We start from the raw sequence: 19301 nt of genomic DNA on the forward strand, positions 1-19301 counted from the left end.
ACATATCAAACATGAATTTATACTTATGAAGCACCATTTTTTCATGCCGTAAACTGCCACATTAGCTATTAGGAGATTGCTAAGGCTATGTGCCCACGGGAGCTTGTTTGTGCGGATTTTGCCGTGGAAAACCTGCGGATTTTTCTGGATTTTCCAGATAAATTCGCAGGTTTTAGCATGTACAGTCACTCCCCATGTTATCCTATGCAACATGGGGAGTGCTGTGTCCACGCTGCGTAAAGTGCAGCTGCCAACCATGCTGCGGATGTAGGCATCCGTATGTATAATTGCATGTCAATTATTCATGCAGAATTACCTGCGGATGTCCCGGCCCTCCGCTATGGAGATAAGAGGCCGAGACGTCCGCAGGTAAGCCGCATGACTGTCCGCATGTTTCCCGCAGCTATTCCGCTGTAATCTAGCAGCTAAAAATAGCTGCGGACGCCCGCGGGCAGCTGCGGGAAACATGCGCTCGTACCTGCGGATGTGGGATGACCCCATAATGTTGTTGTTACGGCATGATGCTTATCTAGCATATGCTCGTCAGCATGTTCTGTAGATGACACTGCCGAGTCACACTCTTCTGGCTTGTGGGGCATATCCAAATTCAGTAGAAGCAATCCTGTATACTGCCACTGGAGGAGGAACCTCTCTAGTTTCCGCATATTGAGCGAACCTTGGGTTACTAGAAAGAGGTTTGCATCCAGGCTTAAAAAAGCCCAGTCTAAAAATAACAAACACGTTAATGTCTATTAGGTATGGATTTTAATAAATTACTTAGTTTTGTTGCATTTTTGTATTTTAAGAACAGGATCAATGGCTTGAATAGCTGTTTCCAGACCATTGTGATAGTATATCTGTGCTGTCCGTGCATACCTGGGCTCATGATGACCAGCCGAGCGGACGTGTGTGATTCCTGATTGTTATAGTGTAGCACGCTTCTGTTTAATATCACATAGCGAGACAGAGAAATTTTGCAGCGTTTCTCATGGAAATAACCTCTATACTCCTAAAATGACTTCACCCTACATACTCGTGCCAAGTACAGGACTCGGCCCCAATGAGATTATAGACGTCTATACTTTTGCATATGATTAAAAATATTGAATATTTTATGTAGGTGTTGATGCATGTCTTTATTTCATATTTAGCACTTTTTTTATTAATCTTCCTCTGCTCTTTTTGAAGGGTGTGGAAGCTCAAATTCGTAGCTTTGGACAAACCCCATCCCAGCTGTTAATAGAGCCGCATCCTCCGAGGAGTTCAGCCATGCAAGTGGTAAGTATATTATTAGGATATCCAAGATATTTCCACAGTATTGAATCTCACTAAAGTATGTGAAACAGTAAAGACAAATGAAAAAGTCCAGAGTGATTAAAACGACTAATAAAAATACTAAGAATCAAATGTATCCATAGAAAATGCAGCCACTTAGGTTCAGTGACCTTCAAGTATATCTTGTTGATTTATTTTTTTTATTATAATTGATGTTTGTAGCCCTGGCTAAAGATTCCTTGGCAATGTTTTATGTCTGTTGATTCTTTGATGAAAAGTTATGTTCTAAATTGTCCAGATCACAATTCCATCTGCATTTCTGTCAGACGACGGGTCAGAAATGCTATGCAATTCTCACTGTGGAAACCACATCAGGACTCCAGTAGACTGTGGGGTTGATTCATCAACGCTTTTACACCACTAATTTTGCTCAACGAGGAACTTGCTTCTGCTACGCCAGTCCTGATGAATCAGCTCTCGTATTTATAGTGCTTGGAAGCCATCAAACACTATTGTAATCTGCACTAAACTGATTGAGTAAAATGTGGCACTGCATGGTGCTCCAATAGCAGCATTTAAGGGGTATTGCCATCACCAATATCCTTTCCCAATATGTAGTAGGTGTAATAATAAAAATATTAGCAAATACCTCCAATTAGAAATGTAGTATAGTTTCCCCGATTATATCACTTACCTCATGGGCAGGGCATTAAAGTAGCTTAGGGGTATCCATGGTTACAACCACTAGCAACAATCTGTCACTATATGAATTGTTGTAACAATGGATACCTAAACAGCAATGCCCTGCACATGAGGTAAGCAACATGGCTATATCAGGAGAACTATACTACATTTGTAATTGGAGGTATTTTAAAAAATTATTATTATTATTATTATTACACCTTCTACATATTGGAATAGTTTCTTAGAGATGAGAGTAAACGTCCTTGGTTGCCTATCTCCTGTTACCGCTGTCTCTGGCGGCGAGCCCGTGGTAATACCTGGACATGTCTACTGATCCAATCAGCAGAAGTATGGCTGACAGGCACAGGTGGATCGGAGATGCGACCACACCTGTTAACCCTTAAGATCGTGCTGTCAGTGTTTGTCAGTGATTTAAATGGCCACGGCAGAATCGCACTGTTCTCCACCGCTATCAGTGGCCCTGTGAGATGATCACATGGCACACATATGTTGTTTTCTGCTATGACTCACTTCGTGTGAGAGCTGACAGAGTGCCGTCTCTCACAGAAAAGCAGCATTTTTGCTGATTAGAGCGATGCTGCTCTGATCAGCAGAAATGTACAAGCGATTGGACACTGCAGTGATAGTCCCCTAGGCTGACTAGTAAAATAAGTACAAAATGTAAAAAAAAAAAAAAGAAAAATATGAAAAACCTAAAAGTTCAAATCATCCCCCCATTTACCCATAAGAAAAAGGCACCACATGTAGTGTTATACTGATCATCTCACACTAAGGTTATATTCACACAAGGCATTTTTGCTGCGTGTTTATTGCATGGTTTTTGCCTTGGCTTTAGGCAAATCCATGCTAATAAAACACTGTCTTTACTGTACCAGCAAAGCTTATGAGATTCCAGAAATCACATGCGCATGCACACACAAAACACTTGTTTGTTTTTTTTTCCTGAGTGAAATGTCACATCCTCCCCAGTTTTTGCAGCGTTTTTGAAAGACGTCAATTCTTTCACCGTTTTTGCCACGGTTTTTCACTCATACAAAGCAATGAGGAAGTGCAAAACCGCAGGCTATGTCCTGCCAAGAGATGAGGTTTTGTTGTAGAAAAAATGCTGAAAAAACGCTCTTTGTCAACATAGCCTTGGTCTGCCCAAAATCTGAGCATATAATGCGTTTAACTGGACATTGCCAATGAATTCAAACTGGTTTTTTAGGATATTATATAGCTCTGGTTGACATAAACTTGGGAAAATTCTTGTTAAATAGTACAAATCTAACAGGCAATTATGCCGTTCTTGGCTCGCAATGGCTAGGCTTACATTCTTGGGTGGCGCGTAGAGGATTATGAGTAGATGACATATTTACACACATTGGCAGAATGCCATACTTTCTTACTTTTCTTTTCTTTTTAACCCGAACCTTTGCATTTTGATTAAAGCAGTTTCTATTGATGTCCAATTATGTTTAACTCTTTACCAATTATTTCTGGTTGTTATATTTCACATAATGATTCAGGGTGTCCATTTAGAAAAATAGCTGTATAAAGAGCAACACTGGAAATGACGTGGACTACGTTCACACTGAGATTGACAAAAGCTGAGATTTCAGAAATCTCATACACATGATTGATTTTTTTTCATGAGTGAATTGGAGAACTGCTTTTTTTTTTTTTAAACTGCAACATTTTAAGGCTATGTGTGCATGTTGCATTTTTTTCAGCGCAGAAAAAAAAGCACCTCTGGCAGAGGGGACAATTGTAAGCAATGCGTTTTTTAAAAAACTCATCAAAAACGCTTGCGTTTTTCATGCGTTTTTTGTGCGTTTTCCATGCGTTTTCTTCAGGTGCGTTTTTGACCACATGATCCAGTGACACGGCGCCTAGTACACAGTGCCAGCCTTCCTGCAGAGATGTGAGTGTTGCCCACAGGAGAACGCAGCTGCCCATGCCCACGATTTGGCTTCAGGCTGCTGTGGACTCTATTCTACCTGCAGAGAACACTCTCGTCTCCACAGCATAAATTGACATGCTGAGGCTTGGGAAGCCACGCCGCAGATCAGTTTATGCTGTTGAGAAAAAAAGCACAGTGGGCACGGGATTTCTAAAAATCCTTCCACTGTGCTTCTACTGCACAACGCAGCGCTATGGACGCAGGGAAAACACTCTGCGCCCAAAACGCTGTAAACCCTGATTGTAGGCACACAGCCAAAAATTTATCAATGGATGTCAAACATATATATAACGTCCCACCCCCCTGCATATTCTAAGCTGGCGCCCTTTAGTGCCTTTCATGTGGCACTAAAGGGTGCCTAGCCTTGTATTTGGCCCAAAAAAAATTTAAAAATTAAAACAAATGACGTTGGGTCCCTCCTATTTTTGATAGCCAGTTAGGGTAAAGCAGACAGCTGTAGCCTGCAAACCACAGCTGACAGCTTCATCTTGTCTGGTGATCAATTTGCAGGGCTCCCCAAGCTGGGTTTTTTTTTTTTAATTATTTATAAATAAATAATTAAAAAAAAAAAAAAACGAACGTAGGGACCCCCAAATTAGATCACCAGCCAAGGTGAAGCTGACAGCTGGGGTCTGGTATTCTCAGGATGGGAAGAGCCATGGTTATTGGACTCTTCCCAGCCTAAAAATAGCAGGCCTCAGCCGCTCCAGAAGTGGCGCATCCATTAGATGTGCCAATCCTGGCGCTTCGCCCCAACTCATCCCGTTGCCCTGGTGCGGTGGCAAACAGGGTAATATATGGGGTTGATGCCAGATGTGTAATGTCACCTGGCATCAAGCCCAGCAGTTAGTGATGTCACAGCGTCTATTTGATACAAGACATAACTAATTGACAGTAATAGCAAAAAAATTGACAAAAAAAAAAAAAAAATTTGAAAATACACTCCCCAAAACATTCCCTCTTTCACCAATTTATTGAAAAGAAAAACAAAAAATCGGGTCCCTGTAATCCATTTTGGACGTCCCACGTTGACTCTGGACCTTCTAGACTATGGGGGGCACGCTCAGAGAACGTATCCCCCATTTTCTAGGAGTGCAAGACACTCCATTTGAGGAGAGTGGGTGCAAAGTGTATGCACCCACTCTCCCCGGGTCACAGCTGCAGAGTGCGAGCAGTGAGCCAGCGTCTCTGAAAGCAAAGCAGGAAGCGGACCTGACAGCCACGCTCTGCACGTGTGACCGGCGCGCACTGTGAAGGAGGAGGGGGCAGCGGGGGATCAGCGTTGTGACAGGTACGGGGGTTACCGGGGGACGCAGGGCCTGGGGAGCAGTTTTCTGTCGCATGTGTTATGGCACATGCGAAAGAAACAGAGGAATAGGGCGGCCGGTGCGCTGCTGTGCGCGCGGCCGTCTTCGATTTTCGGGAGGGGGTTGGGGGTCGGGCCGGGCACTTTGGCGACTCCGGCTTTCCTGAACTTTGCCAGGAAATAAGGTCAACAGGAAACCTCTTGACCTCACTTCCAGGTAAAAATGCCTGCGTTCTGTATGCCGATAAAGCATGTGCACTGCAACAAAAATGCAGCGAACTGCGGTGTAGCTGCAATCTGACCCAGATTATTGATTTCAATGGGTGGACAACGTAGCTACAACGCACAAAAGAAGTGACATGCTGCTTCTTTTTCCGCACCTATTTTGGGCATCCAAAACGCTGCGTTTAGAAACGCAGCGTGTGCATTGATTTTTCGGCTTTCTCATAGACTTTGCTGGGGAAGCTGAACGCATGCAATTTGGCACTGAAACGCTGCGGTTTTAAACGCAGCGTTTCCGCGGGAAAAAAACGCAACGTGTGCACATAGCCTGTGTCTTTCAGAGGTTTTGCAGCATTTTGTTTTCAGCATAGAAAGCAATGAGTAAGGGTACCTTCACACTTTTGCGATGCAGCAGCGATCCGACCAGCGATCTGATCTGGTCAGGATCGCTGCTGCATCGCTACATGGTCGCTGGTGAGCTGTCAAACAGGCAGATCTCACCAGCGACCAGTGACCAGCCCCCAGCCAGCAGCGACGTGCAAGCGACGCTGCGCTTGCACGGAGCCGGCGTCTGGAAGCTGCGGACACTGGTAACTAAGGTAAACATCGGGTATGGTTACCCGATGTTTACATTAGTTACCAGTGCACACCGCTTAGCTGTGTGTGCAGGGAGCAGGGAGCCGCGCACACTGCGCGCTGGCTCCTTGCTCTCCTAGCTACAGTACACATCGGGTTAATTAACCCGATGTGTAATGCAGCTACATGTGCAGAGAGCCGGAGCCGGCAGCACAGGCAGCGTGAGAGCTGCGGAGGCTGGTAACTAAGGTAAATATCGGGTAACCACCTTGGTTACCCGATGTTTATCTTGGTTACAGCTTACCGCAGCTGCCAGACGCCGGCTCCTGCTCCCTGCTCGTTTCATTTGTCGCTCTCTCGCTGTCACACACGGCGATCTGTGTGTCACAGCGGGAGAGCGCCTTTGAAGAAAACGAACCAGGGCTGTGTGTAACGAGCAGCGATCTCGCAGCAGGGGCCAGATCGCTGCTCAGTGTCACACACAGCGAGATCGCTAATGAGGTCACTGCTGCGTCACAAAAAGCGTGACTCAGCAGCGATCTCGGCAGCGAGCTCGCTGTGTGTGAAGCACCCCTAAGTGCACAAAGATAACCATGAAGTGATAAGAGGACTAGCAGATAACCGGGATCAACTGGTGCAACTGGTTTAAAAAAAAAAAACAAAACAAAAAAACATCTGTTCGGGCTTCATTATCTAGCCGGACGCCTGTTCCCATATAAGTCTGTGGGGACCAGAATCTGGCACTTTAAAATGGTGGTAGAAGGGATAGGGGGATTGGAGCAGGCGTGTTATACAGTACTTACTGATTCTCTGTGTGGCTCTAATGCTGCTTCCGGGGCCGCTGATTATCCTTCATAGATTTTCACTGCTTCCCTGCATCTCTGAATAGTTGCAGTCAGACGCGCCCCCACTGTGTGTTACAGCGTGTCTGACTGCAACCAATCAGAGGCGCTGTGTGTAAATTGGCGCAGGATCTCCCCATATTGTGATACCCAGCACAGATAAAGCATACTGCTACAGGCTGCAGCCTCGAGCCGTGTGCTTATCAAGACTGTGTATCACAATAAAGGAATCACATGCAGCTATTTTTTTTTTTTTAATTACTTAAATAAATAATTTGAAAAACTGGTGTGTGGTCCCCCCAATTTTGATACTCAGCCATGATAAAGCCAACAGCTGGGAGCTTGTATTCTCAGGCTGGGGAGGCCCATGCTTATTGGCCCACCCTAGCCTAAAAATAGCAGCTTGCAGCCCCCAGGATTGTCGCAACCATTAGACTTTACCCAGTTCATCCAGTTTCCCTGGTGAGGTGGCAATCGTGGTAATAAGGGGTTAATGACAGGCCACAGCTTCCACTAAGCCCTAGATTAGAAATGGAAGGCATCTGAGACGCACCATTACCAATCTGTAAGTGAAAATAAATTAATACAAACACTAAAAAAAGCCTTTATTTAAAATAAAATACAAAATAATGTTTTACTCCTTTATAGACCCAAAAACACCCAGGTCTGACAAGGACCCACAACGATCCTAGCTCTGATACATATGAAGTGACAGCACGTGGCCATAGAACATGACCGCCCTTTGTGAACTTAAGGCAAAGAATGAGCCGCGCGATGAGCGGTGATGTCACTCAGGTTATTTGCGGTCATAGCTGGAGGTTCCCATTGTCCTCCGGCTGTGATTGCAGGTAGCCTCACCTGAGGTCACTGAGCTCAATGAGGTCACCTCATTAGTAATGGGGGCTTTCATAAACTCCTAACATTACTAATCTAGGTCTTAGTGGCAGCTGTGTGTTGTTATTAACCCCTTATTACTCAATTGACCCTGCACCAGGGCAATTGTGGTGAGCCAGGTAAAGTGCCGTGATTATTGCATTTAATGGCTGCAGGCTACTATTTTTAGGCTGGTGGGGCCCAATAAGCATGGATCTCCTCAGCCTTAGAATACCATCCCCCAGATATTGGGCTTTATCATGGCTGGGAATCAGAATTGGGGGGACCCGCACACTGGGTTTTCTTTTTTTTTTTTTTTTTTTTTTTTAATATTTTAAAACACAAGCTGCAGGCGGTCCCTCTTATTTTGATACACAACCAAAATAAGCACACGGCTGGGGGCTGCAGCCTGTAGCCGTATGCTTTATCAGTGATTGGCTGAGACAAGAAAGTGCAGACAGGAACGGGACTGAGGGAATCAGCAGTGGCATAACTAGAGTTCAATGGGCCCTGGTGCAAAATTTGGACCTTCCCCCCTGTCCCCCTGAGGGTACAGGATGATTACGCTGACACTTGGCTTTTAACCTCAGCACCCAGCTTTCCCATACTCAGATATCCCGATATAATATCTGATATTACAATGCCCCCATCATAGTTATCCATATATTATAATGCATCCCTCATAGTCCATCATGTATTATAATACACTTCCCATAGTCCTCCATATATTATAATGCACCCCCCCATAGATCTCCTTATATTATAATGCACCCCCCATAGACCTCCATGTAATAAAATGCAGCCCCCATAGACTTCCATGTATTATAATGCACCCCCCATAGTCCTCCATATCTTATACTGCACCCCATTAGTCCTGCATATAGTTTAATGCACCCCCATAGTCCTCCATATAATATTATGTAGCCCCATATAGTATTATGGAGCCCCCATATAGTACTATGCAGCCCCCTTATACCATTATGCAGCCTCCTTATTCCTCCATATAGTAGGATGCAGCCCCCATATCATTTAATGCATCTCCTTATTCGTCTGGCCATCGTGATACATACATACCCACTTCTCCTCTTTTCCCTGCTGCTCCAGTCTCCTTAGCGTGTCCACTGTTCTGCCATAGCTTTCAACTGTGATGCCGATACAATTGAAAGTGCGATCCACAGCGGGGGGGTACCAGGCCCCATAGCTGCTGCGAGCCTGCCGCCATTGGTGGTGTGCCACTGGCTGATGTTCTCTGGCCCCCTGAACCCATGAGTTCGGTCGCGATGGCGACCCCTATCGTTCCGCCCCTGGGAATCAGTTGGTGGTGTTTGTTTGGGTTTTTTTTTTTCTTTTAAGATACAGTGGGTACGGAAAGTATTCAGACCCCTTTTAAATTTTTCACTTTGTTTCATTGCAGCCATTTGGTAAATGCAAAAAGGTTTATTTTTTTCTTATTAATGTACACTCTGCACCCCATCTTGACAGAAAAAACAAATGTAGAAAGTTTTGCAAATTTTATAAAACTGAAATATCACGTGGTCATAAGTATTCAGACCCTTTGCTCCATATTGAGTAGAAGAAACCTTTTGAGCTATAGCAAAGCCATGAGTCTTATTGGGAATGATGCATCATGTTTTTAACAGGGCTCTGGCTGGGCCACTCAAGAATCGTCAAAGAGTTATTCTGAAGTCACTCCTTTGTTATTTTAGCTGTTTGCTTAGGGTCATTGTCTAGTTGGAAGGTGAACCTTCAGCGAAGTCTGGGGTCCACAGCACTCTGGAAGAAGATTTCTTCCAGGATATCTCTGTACTCGGCCGCATTCATCTCTCCTTCTATTGCAACCAGTCGTCCTGTCCCTGCATCTGAAAAACACCCCCATAGCATGATGCTGCCACCACCATGTTTCACTGTTGGGATTGTATTGGGCAGGTGATGAGCAGTGCCTGGTTTTCTCCACACATACCGCTTAGAATTATCACCAAAAAGTTCTATCTTCGTCTCTTCACACCAGAGAATCTTATTTCTCATAGTCTGGGAGTCCTTCATGTGTTTGTTTGCAAACTTTGTGGGTTTTCATATGTCTTGCACTGAGGAGAGGCTTCCGCCTGGTCACTCAGCCATAAAGGCCCAACTGATGGAGGGCTGCAGTGATAGTTGACTTTTGTGGCACTTTCTCCCATCCCTTTTCTGCATCTCTGGAGCTCAGCCACAGTGATCTTGGAGTTCTTCATTACCTCTTTTACCAAGGCTCTTCTCCAACGATTGCTCAGTGTGACTGGATTGCCAGATCTAGGAAGAGGTCTCATGGTCCCAAACTTCTTCCATTTAAGGATTATGGAGGCCACTGTGCTCCTAGGACTCTTGTACTGCAAAAATTCTTTTGTAACCTTGGCCAGATCTGTGTCTTGCCACAATTCTGACTCTGAGCTTTTTGGGCAGTTCCTTTGACCTCATGATTCTCATTTGGTCTGACATGCGCTGTGAGGTCTTATATAGACAGCTGTGTGCCTTTCCAAATCAAGTCCTACCAGTTTAATTAAACACAACTGGACTCCAATCACAAGGAAATGGACAGCATGGGACTTAAATAAGAGTGTCTGAGCAAAGGGTCTGAATACTTAAGACCATATGATATTTCAGTTTTTCTTTAAATTTGCACAAATTTCTACATTTCTGTTTTTTTTTCTGTCAAGCTGAGGTGCAGAGTGTAAATTACTGAGGAAAAAAATGAACTTTTTTGCATTTACCAAATGGCTGCAATGAAACAGAGTGAAAAATTTAAAGGGGTCTGAATACTTTCCGTACCCACTGTCTTATTCATTTTTATAAAAAAAAAGTTTATTCTGCTGTATATCCCTTGTGGGCTACATTCCCCACTATGAGCTTTTGATGAATTTTTGATGTTGCAGAATTTCTGCAGCATTACTGCACCTTTTATGTAAATTAGGTTACTTCTGTGTTTTTTGCATGCATTTTATCACATTTTTGATAGCGGTTTTTCTTTTGGTACTGTCATCTGCTTTGTTTTTGATACGTCCTGTTAATTGGCTCTGACAAAACGTCATGTGCCTATTACATGTGTTTAGTGCCTTTCCACCACAGCAACACACTAAGAACCCTTACATTTTTTACCTGCCCTTTCTCCACATCTAATGCAACTCTTTAAGAAAATCTGCAAATAAAACTCAGCATATCATCAAGAGAAATTGACATGTTGCGGATTTGAAACGTGCACCACAGGTCTGTTTACACCAAGTAAAGACAAGCACAGTAGTCATGAGATTTCTCTAAATCCCGCTGACTGTGATGCGCTATGTTTTTCAACACAGTGAAAATATGGAGTATCAATAAGTTACCAAAAACTCACTGTGGGCGCACAGCCTTAATTTGTAGCTGTGTGTAATCATGCCCACACACTTATATGACATGGCTCTGATTAGGGTAGTCAAGTAAAAAATATTTGCCACCAAATATCGAAACAGGTGCTTTAGGGTATGTGCCCACGATCAGGAGTCATGGGGCTGCAAGTCTCCTCACTGTGTTCCCCCTACGGAGGACCCATGCGATTCAGGAGCAAACAATTGACATGCCGTGGTCTGAAAACATGCACCGTACGTCAGTGTTTGCTGCGGAAAAAAGAAGCACAGTGGGCACGGGATTTCAAGAAATTCCATCCACTGTGCTTGTACTGTACAACGCTGCGTTTTGGACGAAGCTGAAGCTTGCTATGTGCAAAACTCTGCAAATACTGATCGTGGGCACACACCGTTAGAGGATAATTATACACGATGGGTCAAGAGTAGTGATGAGCACGCACTGCCATGCTTGAGTGCTCAGTACTCATAACATACTAATGGACGCTTGGATGGACGTGACTCCAGTACCCTAGTATAATGGAAGTCAATGGGGAACTGGAGCATTTTTCTGGAAGAGCTTTATAATGGTGCTCGCTCATCACTAGTCGAGTCAAGGCCAGGAGTTAGGCCTACATGTCTGGTGCCTAAAAAGTGTCCTACCTTTGTGCGTTTTTTAGGGGGAGAGAAGAACACTGTATACCAGTCGAAAAATAGCAAGAAAGATCATGTTCACATCCTTATTATTATTATTATTATTCTTTTTTTGGTATAAAAATAAATTAAAATAATGAAGAAAAAAAATGCACAGCCCTACAACCTTTTTGTACCTAATACACCTTTAGAGACCTAAGCGTCTCGATCACTGGTCCCTATAGCAAATATCTAATAGGGACACTATACAATCACTTTTCTCAATGAAAATGCTTGATCTGAATAATAAGAATGGTGATTCATTGGAGATGAACTATAATTGCAGCCTATGAATTGGGCGAAGGTGTAGAATAACAATACAATAAAAATGGGTAAACAGAACGGTTTAGCATTTTGCATAAGCCCGTATAATGCATCTCCTCTTCCTCTAGGCTATTGTGAGCACATTTTTCTTCCCACAGCAGAAATCAGGGCCATCTTGTGCGGTGTTAAGTGCAGCAGCCATAATATACGCCAGGTGTAGTAATTAGCAGCCACATGAAGGCCGCCTATTTGTCTGCTGCCGCTGCTGTTGTTGAATCCCCTTGTGCCTTCACACTATCAGATAGCTGGATTTAATTGAGGCCACATCAGATGAGGCATTACTGACACCTTTAATTGAATGAGCATCCAGGGAGAATTAACTCATAATATTGATTGGCTTTTAGCCACTTGCTCAGGGTGTCTGGATAGCTTATTAGTTGCCTTTATTTACACCTTTGTGCAAAGACTACAAACAGGGATTCATAGTGCAATATGTTTTTGTAAGTACTCTTAATAACTTTTTAAAAAGGGCTGATCATAAAAATGCAAATGCAGTTTTAATAGCTTTTTAATATAAAAAAAAAGAAGACAATTTAATCACAGAGCGGAGCATTGCTTTTTATTTATGCCCATTATTATGTCATTATTGCTGCCGCAACTTTTTTCTAATTATTTTTTTTTTGTGTGTGTCAATTTTATACCAGATAAGTGGTGCTCTTCAGGGCAAGGTCAGGAAAGGATTCCCAAATGTTCTACCATTTACTTACCAGAAAATCTCCTAAGAACGTATTTTAAGTCAGGGTAACATTAATTTGAATGGCAAATATAGCTCATCTATGTCGTCATTTCACTATAGGTTATTCTGGCTAAGCATCTTCTCCGAAAAAAGCAACCATATTTACCAACACCCTGACACCATACTAATGCAATAGAGGCTGCAGCCAGCTCCCATAACAAAGGCGGAGGCAGCACATGTGAAAATACTAATGAAACAACCCTCACGCCTGCCATTCATGGAGAGGGTGGACGCCTAGTATTAAAATGCACCCATATGCGGCTTGTGTAGGGTGCCAGTGTTATTCAAGTGTCTGACATATAGCCTATCAGATCCGGCGAGCTACCCTGCCTTAAGCTGGGTTTACACACTGCAACATCGCAAAGGACATCGCTGTAACGTCACCGGTTTTGTGACGCAATAGCGACCTCCCTAAGTCTCTACTAAGTCTCTGGTGAGCGTTCAAACAGGCAAACCTGGCCAACAACTCAACAGCGATCCGGACCTGCAGAGCGACCTAGCTGGTTGTTGGGGACGTTGATAAGCAGCCTTTTGAAAGGGAAGTTGCTTACAAAGTCGCTGCAAAGTCTTCACACACTGAAACTTCATGCTACACAGAGGGAAACAAAGGACCTAGGAATGGTCCTGAACGATTTGTAACGATTACAACTTCACAGCAGGGGCCGGGTCGCTGATAGGTTTCACACACTGCAACATCGCAAACAACATCGCTATTGCGTCACAAAACCGGTGACGTTACAGCGATGTCGTTTGAGATGTTGCAGTGTGTAAACCCAGCTTTATATAAGGGTACCCCAAAAAGACAGCACCCCAATTAGTCATGCCAACAATAAAGAGCCTTATGGTAGATAATCACGGCACTTCTGCAGGAGGTATGCAAATAGGATCCAGTCTCGTTAATAGCAAATAGTAATACTTGGCACTCAAAAGAGGGTGAAAATTAAATATTTTATTTCAGAAATTCAGACTACATACAGCACAGACGGTTCAGCCCACCATGGACCTTCATCAGTGTGCTGAAACAATATAGCAACAAAAGCAGACCAAAAATGAATGAAAGAGTATATCATGGTATAAACGGACTAACATCATCATGTAAACAAGGGAAGCTAAAAAACAACAACAAAAGTCTGGATTTATCAAATAAAATATCCAATTCTCACCTTATTTTGAGTGCCAAGTATTACTATTTAACACGAAAGAGGCTGGCTGCAGCATGAGAAATATGCAACAAAAAAGGGAAAAGGATTTATAAATGCATGAGGCATTGGTCCATATTTGGCCAAAATATACAAGATTGCAGCGTAGTACGTTACATAAAAAAATTATGTTTTTTCCGGGTGGGAGGAGGGTCAGAAAATCTGGGCTTTCAGAAATTCTTGTTTGATCTTGACTGTGAAGGCAAGGGGAGTGGTTGTTTTTTTTTTTGTTTTTTTTTGTTTGTTTTTTTACACTAGTAGAAGTGAACTGCATTGTTAACGTAGTGATTTCCTTCATGGACAATATTCTACTTGTCTTATCTAATATTTAGATTATATATTGTATATATATTATATATTTAGTTGTAATCTGTAAATGTTTACTATGCGCTCTTACATATTTTTTGATTGACTTTCTTACCTCTTCAGCTGTCTCTTCTATTCTTGTCCTCTGGCTCTTATATTGTTTGTGTCACACGGCGTATGGCTCTTAACGCCAGGTTCACTTGGGGATTTTTATCAGACCTCCATCCCTTAATGGTGCATTTTATTTCTGTTATGAAACAAATTCTGCAAAGTCATAGTAGAGTTTAGAGTAATCGGATATAACACCTAAACAACTTAAAAAGATGATGAGACACTAGTAGTTTGTTTACAAGGTTGTATTAGTCCTAAGAAAAGACTGGAATTAGATGAAGTCTAATAAAATAACAAATCACCAATGTCTTCTATCTCTAAAAAAACAAAAAAAAAAACAAAAAGATTGTAATTATAATACTAATGTATTAATTTTATCTAACATTTCAGTATATCTATATTGCCGCTTGTCCTACTGAAGCCCATGTCCTTCGTAGGCTGCATAGACTTTGTAAATGGGGGGTCCTCATCCACTTTGAACCACAATGGAGAGTGACTATGTAAGAAGTACTCATTATCTGGCATACCCAGCCTGTCTATGAATTACATGGCTGGTGGCCATTTATTTAAAGGGGTTGTCTCATGAAGACATCCCTGTTTCTGTTACCATTCATGCACATAGACCCTATAGAGGGGGGGTTTCTGCTCAGATCCCCTCTAATAAGCGACAACCCTTCTGTATTAGCAGCTCTGGCAGATTTAAGCTGTCTTTGTATTAAAAGGATGGCCATTTATCTAAATACTGTTTTCCAGATGTGTTGGGTGCACCAACTAGTACGTATTTTAAAAGGGGTTGTCTCTGATAATACAGCACCTTTTAATAGCTAGCATGTAAGCCTTATTTCCAGCACTTTAGACTGTGTGACTAAGTTTAGCTTACTGACTCATCAAAGCAATTTAGTCACAATTCTGGATTAAATCACTTTGAAAAGTTGCGAAATTTTGGCGCAACTTAAGCCTGCTTTACACATTGCAATTTCGCATACGATATCGTATGCGATTTGCAACGCCCCCATCGTATGTGTGGCACGTTCAATTTGTTTAACGTGCCGCACAAACGATTAACCCCCGTCACACGTACTTACCCGTCCATACGACCTCGATGTGGGCGGCGAACGTCCACTTCCTGGAGTGGGAGGGACGTTCGGCGTCACATCGACGTCACGTGGCAGCCGGCCAATAGAAGCAGAGGGGTGGAGCTGAGCAGGGCGTAAACATCCCGCCCACCTCCTTCCTTCCGCATTACCGGCCGGGAGCCGCGGGACGCAGGTAAGATCTGTTCATCGTTCCCAGGGTGTCTCACACTACGATGTGTGCTGCCCCGGGTATGATGAACAATCTGATGTTCAATTCATGAGGAATGAACAACGTGCGTGCGATGAACGTTTTACCGTTAAATCGCAATCGCACGTAGCTGTTACACACTGCAATGTACCTTACGATGCCGGATGTGCGTCACTTACGACGTGACCCCACCGACACATTGTAAGATACATTGCAGCGTGTAAAGCAGGATTTAGAGTCACTCAAAAGTTGAGACTTAAGTTTTGATGCAAGTCTCTCCCAGCTATGCCTAAATGGACAGAGCTGGGGGAAGTTGAAGAATGACAGAGATGTGATGCCATATCTTATCTAACTCAAGGACTGGTGTATAATTTCTACTCGTCAGACACTCCTGATTCCTGAACAGTAGTGCGCTTCTTCATTATTCAAGAGCATCTTACTCTACTGCACCCCCTCATCAACACTGAGGAGAAAATCTGGGCATAGAGTAGTTAAACCCACAGTAGTCAAGTGATGAATTACTATGCCTTTCCACACCATGTGAATTTCTAAATCGCACATAGAGAATTATTATAACATAATAACATACTATAATACTGCACATAGAGGATGTAGCCATATAGGGTCATGTTTGTGAAATCCTATTAATTATAGGCTTTTCCCTTTTTGGCCTTAGTGTTAGTGTGCTTTGTATTTTCTTTCTGCTGCATTCTTTTCTATTATAATCTGGTCTTCCTTTTTTTGTCCTGTTTCCCTTCCTTGTGTCCTTTGATTTGTCTATGTACTCTTGTTCCCTTCTTCCACTTGTCTGGGTTTTTGTTGTGTCCACTCAACAGTATCTCCTCCTGCAGACTCCACTGATGTTTACAGACCAAGCTCAGCACGATGTCATTATGGTTCTGAAGTTCCCTTCCAATTCGCCCGTCACTCACGTTGCCGCAAACACTCAGCCTGGATTGACCAGTCCTGCAGTCATTACTGTCACTGCTAACAGGCTATTTGCAGTGAACAAGTGGCACAGTCTTCCTGGTGAGTACAGGTTAAAGGTACTAGAAAAGTATTTTCCATCAGAGATGTATATGTGTGTGTATGTATCACAAAAGTGAGTACAACCCCTTAACATTTTTGTAAATATCTTATATCTTTTCATGGGACAACACTGAAAATATGACACTTTGATACAATGTAAAGTAGTCAGTGTACAGTTTGTATAACTGTGTACTGTAAATTTGGTTTGGCCTCTAAATAGCTCAACACACAGACATTAATGTCTAAAAAGCTGGCAAAAAACTGTGAGTTCACCCCAAATTGTGCCCAAAGTGTGAATATTTTGTGTGTCCACCATTATTTTCAAGCACTGCCTTACCTCTCTTTTGCATGGCGTTCACTAGAGCTTCACAGAAGCCACTGGACTCCTCTTCCATTCTTCCATGACAACATCACAGAGCTAGTGGATGTTACAGATCTTGCTCTCCTCCACCTTCCACTTGAGGATTACCCACAGATGCTCAATAGGGTTTAGGTCTGGAGACGTGCTTTGCCAGTCCAGCACCTTTTACCCTCAGTTTCTTTATAAAGACAGTGTTCGTCTTGGAGGTGTTTTTGGGGTCGTTATCATGTGGAATACGAATGGATGGAATCATCTTCTGCTTAAGTATGTCACAGTACTCAATGAACTGTATCTCCCCGCAGCATTCATTAAGCCCCAAACCATGACACTGCCACCACCATGCTTGACTGCAGGCAAGACACACTTGTTTTAGTACTCCTCACCTGGTTGTTGCCGCTCTCTTGACATAATCTGAACCAAATAAGTTTAAATTGGTCTCCTCAGACCGCAGGACATGGTTCCAGTTTGCGGGCTTTCTTGTGCATCATCTTATGAAAAGGCTTCCTTCTGGGACGACAGCTAGGCAGACCAATTTGATGTAGTGTATGATGTATGGTCTCCGCACTGACAGGCTGACTTCCCACCCCTTTATCCTCTGCAGCAATGCTGGCAGCACTTATATGTCTATTTTGAAAAGACAACCTCCAGTTATGAGGCTGAACACGTGCACTCAACCTCTTTGGTTCACCATGGCAGGGGCCTGCTCTGAGTGGAACCTGTTTTGTTAAACTGCAGTGTAGTCTTGACCACCGTGCTGCAGCTCAGTGTCAGGTTGTTTGTAATCTTCTTATAGTTTAGGCCATCTTTATGTAGAACAACAATTCTTTTTTTTTTTCCCCAGTTCCTCAGACATTTATTTGCCATGAGATGCCATATTGAACTTCCAGTGACCAAATTTACCAATCCTGCTCCCTATTCAAACCTAAGACCTTGTAACATTTATGAGTCAAATGATGCAGGGAAAATGACTAATTGGGCACAATTTAGCAATTTTCACCTAGGAGTGTACTCCTTTTTGTTGCCAGCAGTTTTAGGCTTTGTGCGCACAGGAAAATGGAATTTTCTTAAGAAAATTCCGCAGGCATTGAAAGATTACCTCACCCGCAGTAACAAACCGCGGCAAACCGCACCCAAAAACCACATACGGTTTGCTGCGGTTTTACCGCGGTATTGTTTGCGGTATTACCGCAGTTTTGCCGCGTGCGGGTTGGTGCATGTGCTTTATTGCATTCAATGCAATAAAGCACATTGAAAAAAAAAAAAAAAAAGTAATTTCATTCTGAGATAGATAGATATAGAACTAGACAGGTAGAAGAATAGATAGATAGATAGAGTCCCTGTGAGCACACGCTGCATTTCTCACGGTCGGCAGTGTGTTCACACTACTGGCCGTGGGAAATGCCCAGTAATTACCTCTCTGCAGTCTGTCTCGTTGCGAGGCTGCATTCAGCGCTGTGTCAGTCACGGCTGGATGCAAGCATCGCAGGACGTGGATTACGCCGGAGCTGTGTGTTTCAGGGGGGGGGGGGGTTAATAAAATGGTGAACCAGGAGCTTTTTTGTGTTTTATTTAAAAATAAAGGATTTTTCGGTGTGTGTGTTTTTTCACTTTACTTACGAGTTGATCATGTAAGCTGTCTCATAAACGCTGCCTTAATCAAGCCTGGACTTAGTGGCGGCGATCCGCCGCCATTAACTCCTTACATTACCTTGATTGCCACCGCATCACGGCAACAAGAAGAGTCGGGGACACTCCGGGAGTGTCGCATAATGTATGCGACAGTCACGGGGCAGCTTCAGCTGATATTCTCGGCTGCGGGAGGGGGGAGGGAGGCGGGGGACATTAACCCTGCCCCTCGCTTTCCCCAGCCTGAGAATACCGGGCCGCAGCTGTGTGTTTACCTCGGCTGGAAGGGTAAAAACACGGCGGAGCCCAGGTGTTTTTTTTTCTATATGTCCGTTTGCTTTCTATGTGTATTCTATATGTCTGTGTGTGAGTGTGATCTGTCTGTGATCTGTGTGTTTACTCTCTGCTCCGCTTCCTCTTCCTGGCATAATGACATCACTTCCCTGCAAACCGCAGGCAGCGATGTACATTACCGCAGGTAAACTGCGAAATACCGGAGGGAATAACGCAGGAAAACGCAATGAACCGCACAGAATTTGCT

At 43.4% G+C, this 19301-nt stretch overlaps 1 protein-coding gene across 2 annotated transcripts in view; it reads left to right on the forward strand.

Annotated features, from left to right (window-relative positions):
• The window catches only part of LRBA (LPS responsive beige-like anchor protein), an 805540-nt gene that overhangs the window by 674942 nt on the left and 111297 nt on the right, over positions 1 to 19301 (forward strand). Inside the window, exons 46-47 of one of the 2 annotated variants that reach the window (XM_075347936.1) lie at positions 1189 to 1278; positions 16581 to 16773. In XM_075347936.1, the coding sequence (XP_075204051.1) occupies positions 1189 to 1278; positions 16581 to 16773 (283 nt within the window). The remainder of the gene's footprint in view (positions 1 to 1188; positions 1279 to 16580; positions 16774 to 19301) is intronic. The other variant, XM_075347944.1, reaches the window with a different exon arrangement.

This window comes from Anomaloglossus baeobatrachus, chromosome 1 (assembly GCF_048569485.1).
Source record: "Anomaloglossus baeobatrachus isolate aAnoBae1 chromosome 1, aAnoBae1.hap1, whole genome shotgun sequence".
In the NCBI taxonomy this organism is placed as follows: Eukaryota; Metazoa; Chordata; class Amphibia; order Anura; family Aromobatidae; genus Anomaloglossus; species Anomaloglossus baeobatrachus.